Below are 21,199 nucleotides of genomic sequence, written 5' to 3' on the forward strand. Positions count from 1 at the left end.
TCTGTAGACCAACTTAGGATCTCCTAAAGTACAACTTGTAGACAGAACGTGGTTAGAATGCCAGATCATGAAAGGGTGAGGGCCAATTGGGTTTGCAGCAGTTTTTATCATAAACTCTGCAAAGGGCAAGGGTACTAGAAGCATATTTACGCTCCATCTGCGTGTTCTTGCAACATCGTTATGAGTAAAAGAGAGGAGCGTAACAAATTAATTACAAAAAAAAAACAAAATAAATAAACATTTTCGACAGTATGACTTTGGCAGCAAGTGATAAAGCTGTTGAATTATCTTTAAGGTAGTTTCTCCCTGTGATCATTACTGTTAAGAAACACGTTTGTTCCGTCTCTTGGTTTCAATCTACTACATTTAAATCAAGCCCTTTATGTTATTTGATAAATAATGAGATCAAACACCAAATGCAGAAGATTCCCTTTGTACAGGGGATTTTAAAAATAGCCACCTGTGTACATTAATATTTGAAAGGTTCTTAGGTTTTCAGGAGAGTTAATGGATAGAATTTCAAATTAACAAAAAAAGTAATGTGACTCTGTTTGCTCCTCCGATTCCCTCCACCTTAACGGGGTAGAATAAAAGCAGAAGTATTCCGTTATCAGGGGACAGTACCAGGTAAGATCTAATTCTATTTGTATTTTTGACATTATTCAATGCTGTCAATTTATATTTTTTTATGAATTTACAGCTAAGCTTTTCTTCCACAAGCTACATGCAGAATTTTTTTTTTTACCGCTCCTGTTTTGCTTCTTCGTATTGTGAAATGAGTTTATGTCTCCAACTATTTTTGTTTAGTTCCGTGCGTGCATTTAAAGTATGTGTAGGAGATAAAGGAGAAATCAAATCACAAATATATACATATGGGAGCTGGTGATTAAACACAACATCGCATAATACTTCCAGCCATATTTATCAAGAGAACATATTTTAAAGCAATCAATAATAAACATTCAATTTGTGTTCGATGGTGAAACCCAGCATCTTGCTGGAAAATTGTTCCAGGCTAATTTACAGACTGTTTTCTTCTTTTGAACATGTTGCTATATGGGACCAAATTTACAATCCATATTTCCCCAGACCTGTAGGCAATTTCAAGTCCCATATTAACAAGGCATTTCTTGAGAGAGAGGCAGAAGAGAGCTTTGGACTCGTTAATATAGGGCTCTTCTAACTTTGCAGTAATATCATATATACTCAGAACACCGCACATGTCCTTACTGAGGAGGGAGGGTGATTTTTGGCCCATGTGGCAAGCCCAGCCAAGTGGCCCAGTAACACTTAAAACACATAATCAGTTAGAGGAATCTGATCCTTAAATCAGAAATGCTTTGTAATGACTATTGTACAGCACAGAGCTTAGTGGAGTGAGAATGTGTCTTTGACCCAACGTTTGAAGAACCTTGGGTTAACACACATACAGTGTTCGCCTATTTGCGCAGGGACCATGGAGTCTCATAATTTGTTCATACTGCTCAGAATTATGCTGAACCAATATACCAATATATATTCAATAGTGTGACAGAATCCCCAATATTTTTGGGGCCTTAGTGTTTTTAATGGCATCCAATGGGCATGCAAGGAATTCCTGGTTTGTTTTGTGTACTTAATAGTCAAGATTGTAAGCTTGCGAGCAGGTCTCTTTCCACCTAATGTATCGGTTTGTCTTAGTCTGCCAATTCTCATCTTGTCAGATCCCTTAAATATATGTATTGTATTAAGCGCTATTGTTGGCGCTATATAAATAAAAGATAATAATAATACCTCGGGAATCCGAATTTGTATGCCTTTTATGCTTTTTAGGTTGTGTGCTCCTTCTTTTTTTTTGTATACTTTTTTGTGCTGTGTATATTTGCAGGTTCCGGTCAAACCTTAGGGTTGAGCAGCCCACCTACCACACAGGTGCCTCATTAATGGTGTCTAGAAAAGGCTTTAAATTACTTGATTATTATTCTAGCAGAATATTTATGAATTTTTATGCTTTTTATGATTTTTAGGTTGTTTATTTTTGTGTGGCTGTTTTTGTGCATCGGTTGGCATCTCCGAAATAAAACCCCACACAGTACCAATATCTTATTGTGTGGTAGCTGAGTACCAGTCGTTAATCAATTATGAATTACTGCTTAATAGATCAAGTTTCTGACAACAGAAAACAAAGAACAACAAAACGTGAGATAGTCACAGAATGCATTCCAACAAAAAAAGACACATTCTAGGTAATGTTTAAAACTAACTACAACTCTGATTTGGGATTGTCAAAAAGAAACTTATTTTATGTCACCATTAAACGTGAACCCAATATTATAATCTGGATTATGTAGTATCAGTGTTTTACCACTTTACATTGTTTCCTACTAAGCAAAGGCAGAGCTATGGAATATGATGGCACTATATAAAACAATAAATATTAATAACAACAATAATAATAATAATAGCACACCTAATTTTTGTGGTCCCCTTGACTCTTGGCCTCAACATGGTTTTTTTTGGCATAGCCATTGTATGCTGATGCTTCACTAATAAGACTGAAGGAGACCCTTGCTGTGATCCATTTTGTTTTGCTTCTGAACATAGATCAAAATGCCACAAAGTTTTTTTAAATATTTATAAAAATAACAAACTAAACATGTTCGTTTTTCGAATGTGAACAAAGTGTCCATATCTGTATGTGTGGAACAGCGCAAGTGATTTGGCTCAGGGATTTATTACCATGAATAAAAATTTACAGCCCAAATTGAATTGATGTAAAACAGTTTAAGCTGGAAAGAGACTAATAGATCATAAAAAAGAAAGGAAATGAGTAATGAACTTTATCACCAATAATTATGTGTGTTTTATTATGGTCGCTCATGCTTTATTTAGCTAGAAGAATTTCTTAAGGAGTACTGTAACAGAAACATTGCTCTCAAAGCCAACTGTGTGTTAATGTGACAACTGTCTGCTTCTTTTAACCTTATCAGTGCCTGATGGTGACCAATGCATAGCAGTCAGAAGCAGGGTGACGTGATGGAACCTTTAACTGGAAACATTATTTAAAAAAGATCTTGCAGGACATTGATTATTTGAATGTAGCCCTGGTGTATCCCTTAAGCATATGTAACCCAGATTAAACCGCTAAATATATCTATCTATCTATCTATCCAGAATACTTTGGCTCCGGTAAGAAAATGTTTATCATCATTATTAATGGGCTGTGCAGTTGTTTAATGTACTTGTCACTGGTGTTCCATGCACTGATTGCTAAACACCTGCCCTATCGTTCCATTGTGGTTCCAATGTGCTATAAGCAGATGCAGCATGCACACATGATCTAGGTAGTATATTTATATGTCTAATACATTTTTTTAAAACACTGTTTTTTTGTCATAAATGAAATAATTACACATAGTCAAATTATAAAATGTAGGAAAACAGTAACGTACATGGTCTTCTGCACCATCAGAACTCTCATTAATTACACTTACTTCTTCCTCTTGACTGTGTCTCTATGTCTTTGTGGACCCAATAGGAGCTGCCTCTTAGGCGTTGTGTTATAGAGGACTCTTACCAATCCAAAGGGAGTCATATCAACGTTTCTTGTTTTTAGAGTTGCATCAGCGGCGCTGTGTGCTTTCATATAGAGAATGGTATGTGTATTTGGGTGGACATCAGTGTGGCTGAGAATGGGGAGAATATTTGAGTTTGTGTCTGTGTGACAAAGTTAAATCTATATTTTAACATTTTGGGGGGGTGGAGATATTTTATTGCTGGTGGTTATGATGTGTGTGATGAAGATGAAGACAATGTGATGGACACAATATTGAGAGAGCAAAAATATATGCTGGTTTGATTTGTTTCCCAGTCTTGGTGTGAAAAAGATTTTATATGCCAGGAGCAATGTATATAAGCATCTGCTGGGATTTCACCACCCTGAATCGCCCCTCCGGTGTTCCAGGGTACTTTGCAAAATAGAAAATGTGAGTAGAGGGGAACTCAAATGCAGATGAAGCATTTGGGCAGAATCACACACACACTAATTGTGTGAGATTGGTAATCAATTTCCTGTCCTCCGCTCTCCTCCCCATCATTAAAAAGATACCTGAACAAGTCAACATGTCAGCAATTTAACACACACATACACATTACCTCTAAAACACCCTCTTACGTAAACATATTAATTCCATTACACCTTAACATCATCACATCTTACCTACCTTTACCATGCCTGAAGCCTTAGTTAAGGTAGCATCTGCCCCATCCAAGTCTAACCGACCATGTTTGAAGAAGTTTGGAAGGGCCTCCTTGACCAGCCTGCCCCTTTGTGTTCTTAATCAATTTCTTAAATTTTTTTGTTTTCTTCATATTTTCAGAACTAGGATGTCTGAGCAAAGACAGCGTTCGTTGTCAACGTCTGGTGAGGCATTATATCAAATTCTTGGCTTAGAAAAAGGTGTGACTCATGATGAAATTAAGAAATCCTACAGGTATGTGTGGTGTATAAAAACCTTGTCAATGTCTATGCCAAAAGTTATCATTTTACTTTATACTGTCAAGATTACACATTTTATTTGGAAAATTGCATTTAAAAACAAAGATGTTAACTATAGCAAGCAAACAAATACACAACAATCACAATCACACACTTTTATCATTCTCAACATCTAGAATTACCTAATCAAGCCATGGCATTATTATTTTACAAATGAATGTACTATGGTCTAGATTTTTAGTCTGCTAGTCAAAAAGAGCATTCCCTACACTATGAAACGTAACAAAATTTGAATTATATAGCTCTAACTTAAAAGCATGGTAGCTATGAATGCAGATATAAGTGGGTTATTAAAGAATCATTGTGTTCATTAAGTACACCCAGAAACCAAATTACCAGTGAGTCCTTGCTCTAGTGTGAGTCATACATAAACCAAGTAAGCTTCAAAAGGATGATTCTGCAACGTCTAGCTAGGTATTAGTCACTTATGCGAGCTAATAGAATAAAATGAAATCTTATTTTAGTAGAGTTATCCTGGAATATGTTATTGACTAATCATTGGGTAAATGGTACTTCATATTGCATTTTTACTGTTTAGTGAATCATTCACTATCCTGTCTAAATATTTCCATACCAGAAAACTTCCCATGTTAGTTCACTAGGAGTTATCTCTCCTTTGCTCCACATGGAATCCAGTAGGTAGGTGTAGTTAGCCCCCATTATATCACAAATGAAGTAGAGCGTGGGTTGGCTTTTTAGGCAGGTAAGCTTGAGAGAATGGCACCTGTTTGGAAGAAGCTAGGTTGGCGCCAGGAAACTTGATTGAACAGATAAAGATGGCAAGGTCACCACATATCCTGGACATTCCTGTACACATGAAACCTATGTCCCTGAATAACCTTTAGAAAATGTGTTCCACCTGAATGTGTACATATAAAAGAAGGTACACCCTCTTTGAATTCTTACATACCGTATTTGCTCGATTATAAGACGACCCCGATTATAAGACGACCCCCCAAAATCAAAATATTAATTTAGGAAAAAAACAAAAAGCCTGAATATAAGACGACCCTATAGGAAAAAAAGTTTTACCAGTAAATATTAATTCATGTAAATATATTTTTTAAATTTCCTTTTATTTGCCAACCTGCCCCCCCCAGTTATGCCACTCTGCCCCCAGAAATGCTTTATACCCCCCCTATTTGCCACTCTGCCCCATGATATGCCTTATACCCCTATATTCAACTCTGGCATATAGGGGGTTAAAAGGCATATAGGGGGTTAAAAGGCATATCATGGGGCTGAGTGGCATATAGGGGGTTAAAATGCATTTCTGGAGGTATATATGCATATCATGGGGCTGAGTGGCATATAGGGGGTTAAAATGCATTTCTGGAGGTCCAGAAATGCATTTTAACCCCCTATATGCCACTCAGCCCCATGATATGCCTTTTAACCCAGCATGTACTGGCTGCCTTGGCTTGATAGGAGTGTGATTGCTGCTAACAGCAATCACACTCCTATCAAGCCAAGGCAGCCAGTACATGCTGGAACCTGGGGATGATAGTAGTGGGATTACAGCCTCCCTATGCCATGCTACAACCCCCACCCCCCTTACACATCCATGCTATCACACACAAACACACATTCACAAACATTTAAATACTCATTCATTCCATTAATCACACATACTTCACACATTAATCACACATACTTACCCAAAAACCCTCCCCCACCCCCTTACCTGAACTGCAGATCTCTCACTCGAAGACTTCTGCAGGGGACCGGCTGTACCAGCAACTTCTCTGGCCCCGCCCCCAGAGGAGGGAGGGGGAGATAGAGTTCTGTGAGGAAGCTACAAGCTTCCTGTCCTCCTGCTTCTAACGGAAGAGACGCTGCTCGCGACCGGTAAGCAGCATGGCCCCAGCCATTTTTTTGGGGTCTGATTTGAAGACGACCCCGATTATAAGACGAGGGGTATTTTTCAGAGCATTTGCTCTGGAAAAAACCTCGTCTTATAATCGAGCAAATACAGTATTACATGATTTATTCAACAAAAATAAAGCCAAAATGGAGAAGCCATGTCTCAAAAACTAAGTACATCCTTACTGCTTCCATAGTAATTAAGATGCTAAGTAGACTACTGCTAACCAAATGCCCTTGATTAATTGATCATCAGCAAGTGTGACCATCTCTATAAAAGCAGTTTGCTGGTCTGGAGCATTCAGGTATGTGTTAGCACAATGCCAAGGAGAAAGGATATCAGCAATGATCTTAGAAAAGGAATTGTTGCTGCCCATCAATCTGGGAAGGGTTATAAGGCCATTTCCAAACAATTTCAAGTCCATCATTCTATTCAAAAGTGAAAAACCTTCAAGAAAATTGAATATATACATATATATAAACCTAAAACAATTGTTATGGTTTTTAATAGAGATAAGATAGAGAAATTCAAAGAATAACCGTAGAGCAGAGAAATAGATTATCTGCGTAGTATGCTAAGTTTTCATATTTGCCTAATTGACACATTTATATTCCTTAGTTGTTTAAAGCACCAAGACTTCAGAGACAGCGTATTGGGAATTTAAATGGTGCAAGCAGACAAATCCTTGCAAACTCAAACTTCACTATATAACAAATCCATTGGGAGAGGAACAGCGATTCTGTAATTTGCTCATATTTCTAATCAGTGCAGTTATAATTTGTACTAAACACATTCTAGTAAACTGCATTAAAAAGATACAGTTCACAAAAAAATTAGTGTTGAAATGACATCATTTTTAGGGGGACCTCCGCTGTAAGAGTAAAAGAGATGTAGATGGATTTGGGTCAAATAGATGGACTGTCTATCGTAAAGAAGGACGTTTGTGAGCTATAAAATTGAACGTCACGACTGGCTCGTTGTTTGAGCTTACCTCCATTTAGTTTTTATCAATGCAGATCAAGTTAGGTGCTTAATATAAATGTTTTTGGTTGCTAACCCAAGAAATGTGTTCAGAACAAAGCCTTTGTCCATAGAAAGGTTCCTTTCTAGTACTTTTTCACACGCATCATACTGTTTTCTTTTTCTTTTATGGTTGATGCTGGGCAGACACTATTTCTATTAACTAATCTCGTCATTGCATAAAAGTCAAGATGCATGGAATTATGATTGAAAAACAAATTGAATCCTCTTTAGATGGAATTTCTTATATAAATGCAAATTACTATTATGGAATAATAAGTGGAAACTATCAGAATAAACCAATACGAAACAAAAATCTAAACAGATTACTTTAAACTATTTTGCATTGGTACGACCTAGACAAGCACTAGGAACGTCAGCTTATCTGCCAACCTCAGATTTCCATACATCTTTTTTTATAGATATATTTTTTTTAGCAAAGTACAGTAAATGGTTATCATTTAAATCATTAAAAAAATAAAAAAATGAAAACATTTTCATTTTAAAATATTTCTTAAATGTATATATATATATATATATATATAGAGAGAGAGAGAGAGAGAGAGAGAGAGAGAGAGAGAGAGAGAGAGAGAGAGAGAGAGAGAGAGAGAGAGAGAGAATGTATGCGTGAAGGTGAACTTTTTAACTCCTTGATATCTCTATGCATCATAAAAGACCATTCTCTCTCAAAAAGCTTTAAGGAACGCCCAACCCATTAACTATAAATTAATCAGGGCCAACTGAGCCCTGCTTGTATGAGAACCTAATTGGGGTATACTAATATCAGGTAACATAGTAACATAGTAACATAGTTCATAAGGTTGAAAAAAGACCAAAGTCCATCAAGTTCAACCTATATACATATTGTGTCCCTACTGTGATCCAGAGGAAGGCAAAAAACCCTTATGAAGCAGATGCCAATTGCCCCATACCAGGGGGAAAATTCCTTCCCGACTCCAAATATGGCAATCAGAATAAATCCCTGGATCAACGTTCTGTCCCTATTAATCTAATATCCATAACTTGTAATATTATGGTAGTTGAAAACATTTTCCTAAAAAGAAATAATAACTTTAGCGATTAGACAGAGCATTAGGTAGAGTTGCTGTCTGGTCCAGTTGGCCTTTTTCTATTTGCAGTGAGGTCTATCTGAAGGCTGAAGTTCCAAGATCGTATTGCCAAGTGGCTCTCCAGATGTTGTGGAATATCAATTCCCATAAAGCTTATCTAGCCATTAGTACACTTATTTCTGCTGGGTAAAGCTGGAGAACAATCTGCAAACCAGCCCTGACCTAAATGAAGTGAGATTAAAATTACACATCAAGCGTTTGGCTTCTGATGTGGTGTGATCCATGAAATACAGTATCAACCTTGTTGACCCTAAACTAGGAATTAATTGTATTTTATAGAAACCATTAAAGTTTTTTGGCAATATTATATTACACTTACATGTGTTAGTAGACTATTCCCCACTAGCATAACTGACATTGTTTGCAATATGTGCCATATACACCAACTTGATAGCATAGAACAGCGTATGATCTATTCAACAATAACATGATGTAACTTAATGAAATGTTGTTTTCGACCCGCCTACAATGACTGTAGACAGCACACAGTTATGGCTTTTATTTTGTATTGGCGCCTTCAGGCCAAACATTCGCCCTGTTGCAAGTATCTGTGTCATTCACTGTCCCGGACATGCCTGGGAACTTTCAAAATTAGCTGACCCTGATATTCTTGGAATATTAACCCTTTTAATAGCCCATCATGCAGATTTTATATAGTTACTTGTCAAATGTGTTACCCAAATGGTTCTAATACCGGCACTCATGGAACCACTGACTCATCGTTATTTAAAAATACACTTTATTGGATCATCCACATTCAAGCAGAGATGTCAACTATATACTGGGGACAAAAGTACCAATTGAGAGTTTTATATGTGATCACAGCAGTGTAGAAAAGCAAGGAGTCAGCTCTAGACTGAGAATCTGCCCCTTTGCCCTGAGACCCAGATATTAAGTTAAGAACACTGAGACTCAGGCTCAAACCCTGAGAATTTTAGGTATGGTCCTGGAGGGAGAATAGCATCTCAGCTGGACTTAATAAGAGGGTATTTTTATCAGTTAATGAATAAAAAATAAACATAAAGATAAGAGAGGTGTCCCTCATTGCCTTTTATTAACTCTACAAACCCTGGTTTCCTAACAAGCATCATCTTAATCATTTGCATGCACTGTAAAGCACGTTAGATTGTTGTACATGTGAATATGTAAAGCTTTCAGGTAGGGTTGGATACAAATTCATTAGAAACCCTAACAACTTTGTTTGTTATTTATTTTTTATTTAAGTAGGCAAGTATTGTGTTGCCATTAATAATTACCGTATTTGCCCGATTATAAGACGAGGTTTTTTCCAGAGCAAATGCTCTTAAAAATACCCCTCGTCTTATAATCGGGGCCGTCTTATAATCAGACCTTAAATAGGTCTGACTATGAGACTAAGATCCAGATCCCCCGCAGCGATGCAGGGGACCTGGATCTTCCTCCTGTGTTATGCCCCCCCCACCCCAACTTACCGGTGCTCAAGCGGAAGTTGTCTGTGCGAATCGCGTAGAGCACTACACGCTGCCCGGACTAAGCACCGGGGACTCAGATGCAGGGGACCTGGATCCTCCTGTGTTATTCCCCCCCCCCCAATTTACCGGTGCTTCTGAGTCTCCGGTGCTTAGTCCGGGCAGCGTGTAGAGCTCTACGCGATTCACGTAGACAACTTCTGCTCAAGCGCGTAGAGCTCTACACGCTGCCCAGACTAAGCACCGGGGACTCAGAAGCACCGGTAAGTTTGGAAGAGGGAGGGGGAGGGAGTGTTAAATGGGGGGTATAAGGCATTTCTGGAGGCAGAGTGCTCTGTGAAATGCCTTTTAACCCCCTTAATGCCACTCTACCTCCAGAAATGCCTTTTAACCCTCTATGCGCCACTCTGCCTCCTGAAATGCCTTATACCTCCCTATATGCCACTCTGCCCCATAATATGCCTTTTAACCCCCTAAATGCCAGAGTGGCATATAGGGGTATAAGGCAATTCTGGAGGCAGAGTGGCACATAGGCGGGTCAAAAGGCATATCATGGGGCAAAGTGGCATATAGAGGGTTAAAAGGCGTATCATGGGGCACAGTGGCATTTAGAGGGTATAAGGCATTTCTGGGGCAGAGTGGCAAGCCCGGGGGCGATGTGCATAACTGGGGGGGCAGGTTGAAAAAAGGAAGTCTATAAAAATAGAAATGCACCCCATACCCTAATATGCTTTTGACCCACCTATTCTATATTCATAATAGCTTTGGTGAAGTGTCCCCTTCACCTTGGTGCCCTCCCTTATCTACCTATAAAAGAAACTCATTGATAAACATTTTTTTATTGTATTACATACATTGAACCTCAAGCAATCCAGCTTACAATATAAATATAAACATCATAAAGCATAACGTACTAAACATATGAAAAATAACACAATCTGTACTATAGGTATACCATAGCTTTATAACAGTAGGTGTACATTGGTTTGTCTTGACAAGGCCTTCATTTTTTGTAAAACTAAGGCTTCTTTCTACCAATAATAAACAGCATTTAAGATGGCACACAATTATATATTGCAACAATACTGTCTTTTTGTTTTTTCTTTTTTTGTAGCTACAGTAAATGGTATTACATAGAGCATGGTATGTAAATGTCATGGAAATTATAATGAATACATTTTCACATATATATCTATATATGTATCTATATATATATATCTATATATCTATATATATCTATATATATATATACATATATATATATATATATATAGATATATATAGATATATAGATATATAGATATATATATAGTGTAATACATATAGTGCTTGTGTGGACTTTACCCCAGTTTACCCCAGTTGCTAATCCTCACCTTTATTTTTATGTGGAAACAGAAAGTGGGAGTTCTGACTCATTATTTCATGGGCTTGATGGATAGATGAGATTAAGATAAGAGTATTATAAGCAGAATCAGGGCGAAGGGAGTGTGGAGAGGACAAAACTCCTGCTGATCTTCCCCCTGAGGGAAATTAAGCCACCAGGACCACAGTGAGCGTTTATTACTTGTGTATCCTGGAAAAAAAAAACATGTCAAGTACCTTCCAAACACACAATTTATTAAAAGTATATATCAGAGGTGAAGAATATACACGGTGAAAAAAAATGATCCATCGCCACTGCAGTTTCCTACCCAATATTTAATGAGTCTTTCTAAAATATTAAAAGACTAAAATATATAGTTGAATTAACACATTATGCTGAGAAATAAATATAAAACACACGGTCAGAAGAACATAAAAGGTGCAGCATTTTTATTTCTATTGCTATTAATAAAGTATGTTGTATCTAAAGTTTAAAAAAGTAAATGGAATTGCCATCATAAATCTTGGGGATAGCATCAATAGAAATAAAAATGTTAAATCGTTCTATAGGAAAATGTTGATATTAGCTTAAATTTACTAAACCAGTAATGCATGGATAAAATATTTATTTAACAATGAAGCAGCTATAATTCACACACTGTTTCTGCCAGAACCCTTGAATTAACAGTTTAAAAAATATATAAATATGGCCAGGTATGTGCAAATGATTTTATATATATATATATATATATATATATATATATAATTATTTAAGTAAAGCGCTACATCAATTGTTGGTGCTATATAAATTAACGATAATAATAGTCATCATCATCATGATAGAAGCCACACTTTTCTATATCAGGCAGGACAACATTCTAGTTTTCATTTCCTTTCCTCTGGAATATTCTCAATAATTCTGGCAGCACTTAATTATTTGATCATTCTGCTTCCCTCTCTGCCGTCTGCCACTTATTCTCTGAGGCAGTCTGGTCCTTCTTCCTCGATGCAATAAGACAAATTAATTTTGAAGGTCTTACCAGTTACTGTAACTTCATATATTTTCAAAGATGACACATTTTGCTTCAGAAACTCATTTTCCATTTTCGGGTCCAAGCGTACGTTGAAATGTTTTCTAAAAACCTTTGTTTACTCCCAGAAGGTGACATCTGTCACGGAAAAAATGCAAAATGAGGGAAATTAGGTTTTACGTAAGAGACAGCGAAGGAATATTTACATAGCATTCATTGTTAAAAAGTGACAAAAGTGGTTTAGCCATCATTATTAGTAATTATGAGAATGTTAAAAAGCACTTAGGAATTAAGTGGATGTCTCCGAGGAATGACCGTAGAATTAAATTGTTTTCAAGAGAAAATGATTCATCCTCTTTGATGGCTTTAATAGGTATGTAAATAAATGTAAATGTTTTGTTATGAATTGAAAAATATCACCAAAACTGTCTGTTATACCAAATCATTTTTAAACGTATTTTTACTCCTATCATTGCTAATTAGTTTGGTATTTCTTACAGCACATGGTCTAATTTAGAATTAATTCTAATGACATGGGTGCATCTGTGTTAAGAAGCTTTCATTAATTTCTAAATGTTTTTACATTTTAATTTCTTTTATGTCTGATCACATTTTTCAAACCGTGTTTTCACTAGATTAATTATGCACATTGCTAAATATTCATGTTTCCGATTCTCACAATATTATATATATATATATATATATATATAGCATATAGGTCTTTTTTCAAATATATATAATTTATTATGCTTTAACTAAGTTCAAGAATTTAGTATTAAACACAATACTGTAGGAAGTGTTGGTAGACAGAGTGGGAGGAATGCTCCACGATAGGAAAAGCTGGAGATTAGTAAACCCAAGAACCTTTTCTGTTTTCGTTTAACTCTTTTTGTGTCTATTTGCTTAAGGTTGAGTAAATGCAAATTTACATTTTGCCTAACTCACATATTAACTACTGTAACTCACATTTACATGTGACAGTGAACTCAACTCAACTTAAGTTGCTGTGAGTTGAAAAACAGCATCCACTTAGGGACTTTAAAATATATATATAAAATGATAAAAAGAAAAGGGTCCTGATAATGCTCTATAAACTAAGGAGGATAAGTGGAGGGGCTAATAATTTGCACTCAGAGGGGCATAGGAGGTTAAATATAATAAAACCAACCCTATGGGCAGACACAGAACCAAACCCCTCTGTTACTCTTACCTCCCATCCTTGTAGAAGGTAATAGTGGAGAAAGGAAAAAAGAGGCAGAAAAGATGAGCTAAAAGAAATAAAACATCTTAAATATATTGAGTTAAATGTTTTCAGATTTTCCTCCTTGTCTGCAAGGTAACTTCTGAGTAGTGCTAGACAGGGTGGCTCAGGAGGCAATTTCACTCTGGGCCTGTCCAAAAGTCTGTACTGATACAGGTCGGACTGGTACTTTGTGAACAATTTTGTACTGCACCGGCAGGGACAGTGTATGTATGTATGTATGCATGTATGTTACAGTGAGAGTGTGTGTGTTAGAATGAATGTGTATGTGTAAGTGTTTGTGTGTGAGTATGAATGTGCATGTGTGAGTATGTGTTAACATGGTGTGTGTGTTTGTATGTGTAAGCTTCAGTGTGTATGTGTGGTAGCATGAGTGTGTACGTTTGTGTAAATGTGAGAGTTTGTGTGTAACTATGCGTGCCAGTGAACGCAGGGGGCTAATGTGGCCACATAAACTCAGAGCTCCAATACATCTGAAAAGGGGACTACTGAGATGTTGAGAATTTATGGCTCTACATCTTATCCTATGAATGTGTTATCTGATTGCATGTGCCACAAGCATTTTGTTTGTGTAACTAATTACTACATACAATTATATTTTTTTAAAGAAAATTAGCACTTAAACATCATCCAGACAAGAATCCTGATAATCCTCATGCAGCAGAAACATTCAAAGAGATCAACAATGCGCACGCAATCCTTAGTGATTCTTCAAAAAGGAATATTTATGATAAATATGGTTCATTGGGGCTGTACGTCGCAGAACAATTTGGAGAAGAAAACGTTAATGCCTACTTCATGCTGTCTAGTTGGTGGGCAAAGGTGAGATTTTGCTAGTTGTTTATGTTAAATACCAGTTGATTTTTAACCCCTTAATGACAAAGCCCGTACATGTACGGGCTCAAAATGCATTGTTTTCAATGGGTTAAAGGGACCACCCATTGTCCTTAAGGGGTTAAAAAGCAAATGTTTAAAATAATACTGTTTGCCCTGAGTGCTAGGTTTATGAGTGATTTGTTTACTGAAACATGTTGGCCACTTGGATGGTGACCCCACATTTCTGCATGATGTATATGGTAGTTCAGAGATCAGGAAACCATAAACTATACATAAGTAATTTGCCTTGATATCCCACAATCAAGGGATGATATCTACCTGAGCTATACCATACTCATTAAAAGGACACTCCAAACTATATATACACTACGTATGATAGCATTAGCATGAAAGCACTTTTCTGGGACTGATTGGCTGCTTCGATCTGCTGCCTCAAGTGGCAAGAATCTTCAGACCACAGAGGAAATGAGAATCTACCGCTCTGTTGCTGCAGCTTCTGCCTAAGGTGATAAAGTTTTTTAACTAATACACACAGTGCCTACTGGAATAGAATAACAAGTCATCACAGCTAGGAACTGTACATATTACATTTATTACAAACCCTATATGGTGTAGAGAAAAGAAATGGCTTGCTGTTCCATATTACCTAGGGAATATAGGGAATTCAGTTTTTTTGTTCGTATTTCAAGGTGGATGGTGAGTAGGATGTCACTACACATGTAATGCACCATTAAAAATGGCAGTAAATGGACAAATTAATTCTGATTTATTTTTCTTCAAACCGGTCCCATTTGTTCTATTTAGGGTCTGTTTGCAATCTGTGGACTCTTGACTGGCTGTTATTTTTGCTGCTGCCTCTGCTGCTGCTGTAATTGTTGTTTTGGAAAATGCAAACCCAAACCAACAGGGGGAGAGGACTATGAATGTTATGTGTCGTCTGAGGACTTAGAGGAGGAAATCAAGACAGATATGGAATCAGGTAAAGTAAAAACAAAACACATAACTGAGTGATGCTTTGTTCTAAGAAGTTCTTCATATGCTTAAAAAATCATAAATGTATAAGGTCCATTGGTAGAATATGGGCAGCTTTCCTGTCATATTTTTCAAGCTGATCCTGATCCAAAATAAACTGTATCTGCCAATCTGTATAATGTATGTGATGTGTGTGTGTGAGTGTGTGTGTGAGTGTGTTTGCGTGTAAGTCAGTGTGAGTTGTGACAGACCCCGTAGCATGAGGGCCGTAAATGTCACTGTTAGGGTTCTTAAGCACAGTCCTCTAGGGCAATAAGGCTCAGTAACGATTTATTTTCAACTGCTCAAATGAAGCACCCCACAACAAAATAATAAAATAAAGAAACCTAGCTCCTAATTGGAGCCTCTCTAGCTATACTATGCTGGTCCAGACTGACCAGCCTAAATATCCACTAACTCAACCTCCCAGCCAGACGCAGCTACGCCAGGCTCTGGAAAGCTCCCACAGACAGCACACACGGGCAGGTACTGCCTCACTTAGCTCAGGAATAGTCTTCTCCAGGGTTTCTCCTTGCCCTGTGAGCACTGGGGAACTTCTCCCTGATCAACAGCCTCTAGTCTCCCTGATTATCAGACACCAAGGGGTTTTAATGCCCAGCACCTGTGCCTGATCCCGGCCCCATATCATCTCTCAGCATCACAAAGTATATGTTTATGTGTAGCTTGCCTTATGGTTAGGTCCCTATTAGGAGAGTCTAAAATTTTAGCTTAGTTTTGAAATTTAGTGTAACCATTGTAACCATTGTGATAAATCTTTGCTACACATATACAGATCAACAGATCAATGGACAACTTAAGCCAGTGTTTTATTTGCTTTCAGGGTAGCATCCTTGTAAAAATATAGGAAGCACAAATGTTTTTATCTGGTCAATACAAAAAAGTAGCAGTGTAAGGAGCTTCTTAAATAATTTGCGTATGCAGGAAACCTTAATCTTCCACAATTAGATGAAACATTTAATTAAGGATCATTTAATTGATTTGTATGATTCCACCAGTATATATACATGCATTTCATTATCCCGGTTCTTAGTGATGACTATATTGTGACAATGGTATTTTACTGAAAATGTTCAGTTTTAGTGCCAGGAAAACCACAGAGTTGCTACACTTTTGTTTTTGGTCAATTATGCATATTTTTATATGAGCCAAATTTCTTAAAGGTTTGCTTGAAATGTAGCTAATTGTAATGAAGTTATCTACATGTCTCACGGACAATAATGCCTGCCAGAATATTGGCAGATATGTTTCCTCAAAGGTCAAGTTAAGTCTCTAGGAGAGAAATTAAAACTTAATGAAATCAGTCATCCAACGCAATGCCATGCTTTTGAAGCATATTAAAGTAGTGTTAGATCAGTTCCTAGTGCGTTGGTAAAGGAAGGCTTATTAAAGATATATTAACCCACTAAAAACTAGTAGAAAGTATAGAATAGCACCCCCAGAATACATATATGAGTCTACATGTCCACATATAGGTATTAATACCAAGTATATAACATATAAGTATGTTGTATATATGAGCTCTGTGTGGTTTGGAAAGAGGAAAGTGTGCAGGTAGCGTTCATTGCATTCTAAGAAGCAGTCAGTGGTAGCGTGTGTACCCGAATGTGTACAGCCATTTTACAGGAAAAAGATGCTATCTGCACATAATCTCAACATACAGATTTCTTTTTCCCCCACATAAAAGGTGACTACCCAGACATTCACCCATGTTAGATGATATTACCCCTTTAACAATCTATACAGTAGAATATAGTAATATATAGCACATACTACTAGAATCTCCAAATAAATCTGACATTACTTTCAGAGAAGATAGTGGAATATTTTCTGGAAATTGAAGAACATTTTTAAAGAATCTGCCTGTGCTTTATAATCAGAATACATCCCATCAAACTATAATTTTGCATGACAAAATCTTTAAAAAGTAGGTGAAAAATTGGAAAAAAAATCAATGCTTTTATCCTATACCATAAAATATTCTATTGTTTCTCTTAAATATCAATATTTCGGGGGTGTGGGCACCACAGGGTGGAACATAGAGTATTTGTAGCTAGTTCCGTTACTGTAAATTTTGCATTTTTGCTCAATATTTATAAAAACTGCAACTTATTTCTATTCTGAAAATAGCCTACTTTGCACATGCAAATCATAAATGTTAATGATAATGATCAGGTATGCCTGTGGGTGTTTGAAGACATTGTGGATCAGTCTTTCTACTTCCCCTGATGATGTCATAACACCGGATTGATCAAGTTGGGCGGCGGCAGAAAATTTGTGTTCGTTTTCACATTGCTTTCGTAGAAAACATTTTCTTCATACTCAACGACATTTGTCCGTCTTTGGTTTGCACAAAATTCATCCACCATTTTAGTTTTTTCGGAAACTCTCATTCATTCATCCATGAATTTTCGTATTGCGCACATTGGTTTTTCTCGTCCAATGTTCCATTCATTCATTTGTTTATTCTTTTGTAAGAATGGACGAAATGGTAAAGATCGGCACAAAAACCCATTTGTATGACAATGAATGCGCAAGTCTAATCCAAAGTCAACTTAAATAAATCAAGTTGGAATAATTCTCATCAATTACTCATGGAGGCTAGAAAACAGGGTCCCCTCTACAACTATTTTTATTTTAACAACCCCGTCTTTGTCCCTTTCCCTACTTGTATATTTGTTGATAATGTAACTCTTATGGTTTTTGTAGAAAAGTAGTTTGGCAAATTACAATAAAAGTATATTTCCAGTCATTTTTCTTGTTCAGTATTTTTAGAAGTAGCAACTTATTGCTGTTGTGAGAATTGCTTGCTCTTTACATGAAAATCATTATGCTTGAAAACCCCACTGTGATATAAGGAAACCAATTCATTCAATAATTTACATACAATATATATTTGATCTCCATAATATAATAGCTCTAGCTTTGAATTGTAATCATTTTTATGACACTGCATTTTAACACCTCATTTTCAATTAATAAAGCAAGGTACGTTTCTAGAATTAGTCATTTCATTTACATTTTATTTTAACTCTTAGTTTGTGTTATGCCACTCCCTCTACACATATTGTTATTTCTGATTAATTTAACACTTTTATAATTAGTTGTAGCATTAGAAACATTACTCCTAGTAACGCTTAAATACTCAATACCAGACAAATTCAGACAAATAATTCTTTAAGCAAATAATATTTTGACTCATCTCTAATCTTTCAGGGAATCCCAAATGCTCAAGTATCATGTGACACAAATAGGATCACTGATACAATCACACTGACAATGCAATAAAAGAACATATGCTATCTGCCAATACATGGACGTAAAAAGATCAATAATACAGCACACTGTATTCAAATTGACTTTGAGAGACATTGCTAAATTGTTTCCCCTACAGAACCCAAGATAGGAACTAGATAGGCTCTAGATAGGAACCCAAGAGGTTTAAGTTTCATTAAGTTGTCATTGACAGATATGCTAAACTTCCCTTGCTTAACATGCTAGAGACCTCACTTAATGTTTTGTCTAATTTGATATTGGAAATTCACCAACCAAAGTAATATAGAAAAAACGGTACTATATAAAAACATCTAGTAATGAATTAGCCTTGTGACACCGGTACAAAAATACAATTGTATGCATATAACGTATTATTATTATGTGTAGTAAAAAGTCGTTTGTTTAAAGAAACAAAATAAAGATGCATGTAATTATCGTCGATGTGGTACCATGGAAAATCATTTAGCTGCCGTAACATAAGATGGGGTCCTCAAGGTTTTTTGTATGGACATCAACTAAAAATCCCATGAGTTCTACTGAATTAAATAATAATTTATCATGATCTAGTCTTTCTCTAGCTTATGACTCTTCATGGTAAATGACCATCATTATTCAAAGAAGACTGTTATTGTTTTGCCTATAGAATTACTCATTCTAGCCTTCATTAGCTTTGTCTTGTGTCAAAGGTGAGGTCACATCAGATTAATACTATAAATACGTTAACTATTGCCATAATTTTCCTGGGATATGTACTTGTATTTATTGGTTACTGTGTAGGAGCACATAGTGCCCTTTTAATATGATATTGCTTAAGTTTTGCTATGTTATAAAGACAAGATAGATCATACGGACACACAGCAAAATTAGCAAGATTAAATAAACTACAAAAATGTGGTCATAGTTTTGCAGTTTTAATATAACCTTAGGTTTCCAATAGTCTGTGATAGCAATGAAATGTGCAGGAGCATCAGGGGCACCAGGTTTTCTTGTTCTGTGAATATTTATTAAACCCTGTTGTATAGTATGTTAAATCTTTACTTGGAATCATATGCAACTCCAAAGAAATGTGTATTGTTCTCTACATCACAGAAATCTTCTGTATATATATATATATATATATATATATATATATATATATATATATATATATATAATATACAGATAATATGGTGGATAGATGATATTATCTATTTCTAGACACAAGAACCTCTTTAAGTGATTTCTTATCAGCCAGACAACTTTTTTGGCTTGAGAAAGACCTGTGTGTCGAAACGTTGCCTGCGTGAAATAAACTCACCTTATCATTTGAGTGCTGAGCCTCTGCTTCTTTATTTTGAAGTTTTTTGGACAGTGACACTTTTTTGTTGCCTTGGTTCTATTTGTGCCTGGGGTATGTTATTTATTCAGAATGGAATTGGGTGACAGCAATGTTGTAGAACCACTCCTTTTTAAAGCTTTTTTTGTTATATGCACTACATGGAAGGAGGTAGTAAATTAAAACTTAACATTTATTAAACTTGTTTTTTTTTTTTTTATTTCAGATGGATATACACCAATCGTAATGCAACCAACAAATGCAAATGAGAAAACACAGCTGATTGGAGACAATCAACGCTCTTATCAAACAGACTCATAGAAATTATTGCCCACAACAAACATTGGATTAAATTGGAATAATAAGATTAACTTTAATAGTAATTACAAAGCATTATATCTACTCAAAATGTGCACACTACGTTCACATTACTGTTCATTTAAGCTCAGACACTTAGCATTTAGAGTATAGAATCATTTTCTTTCAAGTCTAAGAAAATGGAATGCTTATTATTAAATCACTTGGCGCAATATGTTAACTTGCCCAATTGTTTAACCATTTACATTCCATATTAATATTTACATACAAAATGTAGGCAAGTCAGATGAGGTTGTGCGATAGAGAGATAGAGAGGTATAGCTGGACAGTGCAATGCATTTTTTATTAACTTGACCCATCACTTTTTCCCCAAATTCCATATTTCTATATATTAAATAAACATCTGTATTGGTGTTTACTGTTAAAATAAGCATTGTGCATGAAAGTATACCACAGAACAGTCATTTGGCTTGATGTTCTGCTTCTCCCCTATTGATAAGTTGCTGATTGTTGTTGATTAGTTCACCTAACTCCTAATATCAAAATCTTTGTATGCTTTTAATCTTAGTATGTAATTTAAATATGATAACCAATCATTTGCAATAATTTAATAAATGCTCAATGTACAAATATATTTTGTTGGTCAATCTACTTTCGTGTAAAATAACCTCATGGTTGTTTTAACAGCTTTGGAAACTTAATCTGATTATCAGGGCCAGACTGGTCTACTGAGAAACCAGGAGATTTCCCGTCCTGTCGGCCAGTCCATTG

General features: G+C 36.1%; 1 protein-coding gene across 1 annotated transcript; it reads left to right on the top strand.

Annotated features, from left to right (window-relative positions):
- Nucleotides 1-4,365: 4,365 nt before the first annotated feature.
- DNAJC5B (DnaJ heat shock protein family (Hsp40) member C5 beta) lies at nucleotides 4,366-20,431 on the top strand. The gene is made up of 4 exons (XM_053467481.1): nucleotides 4,366-4,472; nucleotides 14,262-14,475; nucleotides 15,295-15,469; nucleotides 20,337-20,431. Exons 1-4 carry the CDS (start codon nucleotides 4,366-4,368, stop codon nucleotides 20,429-20,431), a joined length of 591 nt encoding a protein of 196 aa, XP_053323456.1.
- Nucleotides 20,432-21,199: the final 768 nt, after the last annotated feature.

Source organism: Spea bombifrons, chromosome 5, assembly GCF_027358695.1.
Source record: "Spea bombifrons isolate aSpeBom1 chromosome 5, aSpeBom1.2.pri, whole genome shotgun sequence".
NCBI lineage: Eukaryota > Metazoa > Chordata > Amphibia > Anura > Pelobatidae > Spea > Spea bombifrons.